The following is a 5,849-nucleotide window of genomic DNA, read 5'->3' as shown; positions in this document are numbered from 1 at the left end:
AACCAATGGTAATTAAATGGTGTTGTTCGTGTGACCTTCTTATTGTCTAATTAATGAAATGTATCTTATCTTTATTCATGGGTAAGTCGGGTAGGCTACATTGTGAAGGCTTGCTCGATCGGGATATCTCGGTTGAGCATCGGTCGTGCTCCCCGAGGTCGGGCGTGACAAGCTTGGTATCAGAGCCTAAGGTTTTAAAGTGTCCTAGGATGTCTTGAAGATGTGTCTAGAAGAGTCCTTCTTATCGGTGTGTTGTCGACCACATCTATAATTAGAGGGTTACTTGGGCATTTAGGAATAACACCTTTCCTTGATGTTCTAGATCGTGCGATAAAGCTGATTATAAGACTATTCCTCCTTTAACTCTTGCATTGCTCTAATTTTCAGTACATGGCGCCTAGGAAAAAAACAAGGACTGGCATGTCACCCCAGGAGTGGCAGTAGACACTGTCGCGCCCCGTTTTCTCGCGAAATCGGGCCTCGACATGTGATAGCTCTTTTAAGGAGGTGTTAAAAGAGGAGAGTCGCCATCTAACGATTTTTAAGGTGCGTTAGGGCACCTATTTGCAGATAACTCTGTTTTAACTAGTCAACACCACCAAAGATTGGGTAAGGGCTCAAGTTACATCAAAGAGAAGGTGTTAGGTACTCCTCGAGGTCCACAACTGTGGTCCCGATCGAACTTAAATTATATGGATTACTCTATGTGATTCGTAGGGTGTGAACTTCTTACTCAGATAGTATATGGGTTGCTCCTTTCTTCCCGTCTCATCGTGTTGTCCTAAGACACAGCCGAAAGCCCCATCTAGTACGGATAAATAGAGTAGCAGAGGTCTCCCAGGTTCTGGTGGGACAGAACAGGTGGTTTGGATAAATATTCCTTGATCTTGTCAAAGGCTTTCTGGCACTCTTCAGTCCAACTTGTTGCAGCATCTTTCTTCAACATTTTGAAAATCGGTTCACAGATCACAGTTGATTGTGCTATGAAACGGCTGATGTAATTGAGACGCCCTAAGAAACTCATCACATCTTTCTTGTTCTTCCGAGGTAGCAAATCTTGGATAGCCTTGACCTTTGACGGGTCTAGCTCAATTCCTCGGCGGCTGACGATGAACCCTAGCAGTTTTCCAGCTGGGACTCCGAAGGCACACTTTGCTGGGTTCAGTTTCAGGTTGTACCTTCGAATTCAATCAAAAAATTTCCTCAAATCCACTATGTGATATGTACCCTTTTTAGATTTGATGATGATGTCGTCCACGTACACCTCTATCTCCTTGTGTATCATGTCATGGAAAATGGTTGTCATGGTTCTTATATAAGTGGCTCCAGCATTCTTTAGGACAAACGACATCATTTTATAACAATATACTCGCCATGGTGTAATAAAGGATGTCTTTTAGGCATCCCCTTCATCTATCCGTATCTGATGATATCCCGCAAAGCAATCCACAAAGGATTGAAGTTTATGCTTGGCACAATTGTCAATCAGTATGTGTATATTGGGCAAAGGGAAATCATATTTGGGATTTGCTCTATTTAAATCCCATCTTTCTTTGGAACCGGTACAATGTTAGCCAACCAGGTCGGATATTCAACCACTCTGAGAACCTTGGCTTTGATTTGCTTGGTGACTTCCTCATTTATTTTCAAACTCAAAGCTGGCTTGAATTTTCTAAGCTTTTGTTTCACTAGTGGACACATGGAATCAGTGGGTAACTTGTGAGCCACTATGGATGTGCTCAGACCAGTCATATCATCGTAAGACCATGCAAAGATGTCTTCATACTCCTTCAGGAACTAGATGTACTCTTCCTTCTCTGACGGTGATAGGTGAATGCTTACACGCGTTTCCTTGACTATTTTGGAGTCTCCCAAATTAACTGTTTCAGTCTCATCCAAATTGGACTTAGGCTTGTTTTCAAAATTTTCCACTTCTCTGACAATTTTCTCAGGTATTACATCCTCTTCCAGATCCTCTAAATCACTATCCTTACGTTGCGTTATCTCATTACATGTCACAGTCACAGGTTTGTCGGGATAGGTAATAATAATGTTGTAGAGAAAAAATGTAAAGAATAATAATAAATACTAAAAATGACAATGCATTAGATAAATCTTGAAAACGTCAAACAATTACGGCTCGATGACTCGAGAAATTATTTCAAAACAAAATATGCTTAAAACAAAATACTGAAAATGTCTTAGATGCTCATAAAATTGCTTTCAAAAATAAATGATGCTAATTGCCAGGCTACTCAGGAACTCGACGGGCCCTTGATGGTGCAGTAGTCCAATTCTTGAGAACAACTCCCTTCTCCATCGTCTGAATAATAAGGTCTTCCTCCTCTTCCTCCTCAACTATCGCACTGCAATCTATGTCTTCATCATCCAGAAACAAATTCCTTATGTCAGCTAAAAGTTCATCTTCTTCGGACCCCCCTATCATGACAGCTTGATGAAATGACTGGTGCAAATGTGGTGCTGCTTATTTTAGAGGGTAATAAGGATCACGCCATGGTGGCGACCAATTCTGACACTCTTGCCAGGTGTATTCATACCCAAGCCCAAAAGTTGTGCCATGACGCTTTAGCTGTACCGGTTTGGTGATCCCCGGGAGATTCTTGCCGAGACCCTTGCCGGGTTCATACCTTGTCCATGACAATATGCTTTCTATCTTACTGCTCCACCATTTGTCTTTCTCAATTGCGTTGACGCGCTCGATGCGATGGTATGTTTCTTTACCCAACTTTCTTCTATTCTCGACGACCGAAACAGTGTGATTGGTATAAATGGGATTACTTCCATCTCCATGGATGATCATTTCCTAATGGTTCCACTCAAACTTCATGGACTAATGTAGAGTAGAAGCTTTGGCTCCAGCGTCATATATCCAAGGTCGTCCCAATAATAGGTTGTAGGTAGCAGATATGTCCAACACTTGAAACTCTGTAGGCTGAGGTTGGTCTCCCCAATTGTGGCTATTTGAGACCCATCAAATGCTTTCACATTCATACTTCCTGCTCGTATCTCGTGCAGGTCTTTACCCAATCTTTTCAGAGTAGTTAGTAGACATATGTTGAGACTCGAACCCCCATCTATCAGGACTATGGCAATGAATTTGTCCTCAAACTGCACTGTGATATGCAGTGCTCTGTTGTGACTTAGTCCTTCTGGTGGCAGCTCGTCTTCATGAAAAGTGATCTTGTGGCTTTCCAACACTTGCCCTACCATGTTGGCCATTTCTCCACTGGTGATGTTATTGGGTACATAGGCTTCATTCAACACCTTCATCAGGGCATTCCTATGTGCCTCGGAGTTTTGCAGCAGTGATAAAATGGATATTTGAGCAAGGGTTATGTTCAGATGATCAACCACAGAATATTCTCTTACTTGCACCTTTCTCCAAAGGTCATCCGGGTCAGTCTCAATGACATGCAATTTAGATGCAGCTTCTTTGCTCGTTCCTCCCAAATGCTCGGGTGTATAGACCCTACCGATTCTGGTCATGCCTTGCGCTGCACCTGTTTCTTCCATTTTTGCTTTTCCTTTCCTTCTTGCTTCCGAAACATAATCCCATGGTATAGCATTAGACTTATAAGACGGCATAGGTGCTACCATCACGGTGAAGGGCGTTGTTACTTCAACCTCAAACGGAGTTGGTGCAGCTACCTCAACTTCAATTGGTGCCTGAGTTTGTACCACGATAGGTGTAAGAGTGACTGGAGATGTTTTAGGATTATCCCCTTCTCGAATGAGTCCAATTGACCCTTCCGAGTCCCATTCTTCATCGGTCTCTATAATGTTTACCCCTTCACCCCTGTGATCTGGGAGAGGATTGTTACGGACATTGGGTGCAGCCTCCTTTGCCTGTATGACTTTGGTGTCAATTAATGTCTGAATATTATCCTTCAAAGTACGACACTCATCAATAGTATGACCCTTCATGCCTGAGTGATAGGCACATGTCTTATTTGGGTTAATCCACTGGAAAGAGTTTTCCATAGCAACAACGGAAATGGGAGTGACATAATCGGCAGCCTTTAACCTCTCGTATAGTTGGTCTATAGGTTCAGCAATTGGAGTGTATTGTCTGGGTGGTCTGCGGTCGAAATTTGGTCTTGGTTTTTGGTAATTTTGGCGGGCTGGTGGTGAGTGGTAGTATGTTGGTTGGGTGTTATAGGTATGGTAAGTGGTGGCAGGTTGTTGGTATCTGGGAGGTGAAGGCTGATATGTGGGTAAAGGTGTTTGGTATGTGAGAGGAGACTTCGGACCTTGGGCTACCATTACTGCACCCACTTCTTTCTTCTTAGAGATACCTCCTGACTGCAAAGCTTTATTTGTGGCCTAAGGTGCTTCAAAGTTTGTCACCATTCCGCTTTTGATCCCTTCTTCTATTCTTTCTCCCAGCTTGATGATGTCAGAGAATTTATGGTTTTCAATAACCATCAATCTTTCGTAGTATTGCGGGTCCTGAGGACAAAGGACTTATTTATTTCTTCTTCTTTAAGTGCTGGCTTACTTTTGCGGCTTCAGACCTCCACCGAGTAGCATACTCGCGGAAGGTTTCCGTTGGTTTCTTCTTGAGATTTTGAATGTAAAAAATGTCTCGTGCATTTTCTGTGTTGAACCTGAATCGATCCATGAAATCCGACGCCATGCTCACCCAATTAACCCACTTCTTTGGGTTCTGACTGATGTACCAAGACAAGGTGTCTCCGATGAGGCTCCTCATGAACAGCTTCATACGGATTCGTTCATCCTTGCCAACCCCTACAAGTTTGTCACAATACGTTCTCAAATGCACCTTCGGATCACCAGTTCCGTTGAACATTTCGAACTTAGGAGGTTTGTAAACCTCTGGCAGTTCTATATCTGGCTGAATACACAAATCCTCATAATTCAAACCCTCAATGCCTTTGCCACCTTCAACACTTTGAACTCTGCCAGTAAGCTTCTTGAGATCTTCCGCCATATTCTTGATGAGCAAGTCCTTCTCGGTGGATTCGGGTATATATAGGGTCTGTTGTGGGGTATGGGGTAAAGTTTCCACATATATGGGATTGCTTTGATGGACTCTAGGAATCTGGGCATAATGGTGGTCATTGGTTGAGTTTTGTGGATCAGGAGTAGGCGGTGGTGCATTCTGAGGGGTGTGGTATGTGGTTGTTTATGGGTATTGAGTTGGATGGTGATGGTGTTGTTGAGGAGTAGGTACCGGTGGAGGGTTGTGGTTCTGAGGAGGTGTGGCGTATTGATGTGGTGCGGGATGATTTGGTGGTGGGTTTTGATTCTGTGTGTTTTGGGGAGGTGTCGGGTTTTGCGCGTTTGTGTTTTGTTGGTTGATATCAGGGACGTTTAGGGTGAGGGAAAGGTTTGCCATGCTCCGGACCTGCTCAAGTTTCCCTTGTAGCTCTAATATTTTCTGTTCCAGATGTAGGATCAATTCATTCTGTGCTGGAGTACTCCGACCGTCCGAAATTTCAACGTTCTCTATATTGTCCTTTCTGATACCGCTTAAATCGTCCATTTTTCCTTTCCCTTTTCTTTTGCCTTTAGGATCACTTGGTAGAGGAGGAGATGGAGGACCTCTGGATCTAGTATGATATGCGGATGATGCCTGTATACATGAACCAACCTTAGGGAATGGGAATAATCAAAAGAAAGAAAAACAAAAGGTAACCAAGTCAGTAAGGGATATTGAAAGAATAATTGCAATATTGAACCTGCTCTGCAAAATCATGTAACAGAATCGCGTCCTAATTTGGGGGACCTCGTTGTGCTCGAGGTAGGCCTAAGCGACACATAGACTTGGAGAAAATTGATGCCAATAATTGTGTCATTTCATTAAT

General features: G+C 43.1%; 1 protein-coding gene across 1 annotated transcript; it reads right to left on the bottom strand.

The window, feature by feature from the left end:
* Positions 1-4,489: 4,489 nt before the first annotated feature.
* Positions 4,490-4,972, bottom strand: LOC138902689 (uncharacterized). The gene has a single exon (XM_070190578.1). The coding sequence runs from the start codon at positions 4,970-4,972 to the stop codon at positions 4,490-4,492; it is 483 nt and encodes a 160-aa protein (XP_070046679.1).
* Positions 4,973-5,849: the final 877 nt, after the last annotated feature.

Source organism: Nicotiana tomentosiformis, chromosome 12, assembly GCF_000390325.3.
Source record: "Nicotiana tomentosiformis chromosome 12, ASM39032v3, whole genome shotgun sequence".
Classification (NCBI taxonomy): Eukaryota; Viridiplantae; Streptophyta; class Magnoliopsida; order Solanales; family Solanaceae; genus Nicotiana; species Nicotiana tomentosiformis.
The sequence above is the reverse complement of the archived record's forward strand: the minus strand, read 5'-3'. Positions and strand labels throughout refer to the sequence as shown.

Bases quoted from the DNA above. Each gene is read 5' to 3' on its own strand.
- LOC138902689 (XM_070190578.1), bottom strand. From the start codon at position 4,972: ATGGCGGAAGATCTCAAGAAGCTTACTGGCAGAGTTCAAAGTGTTGAA.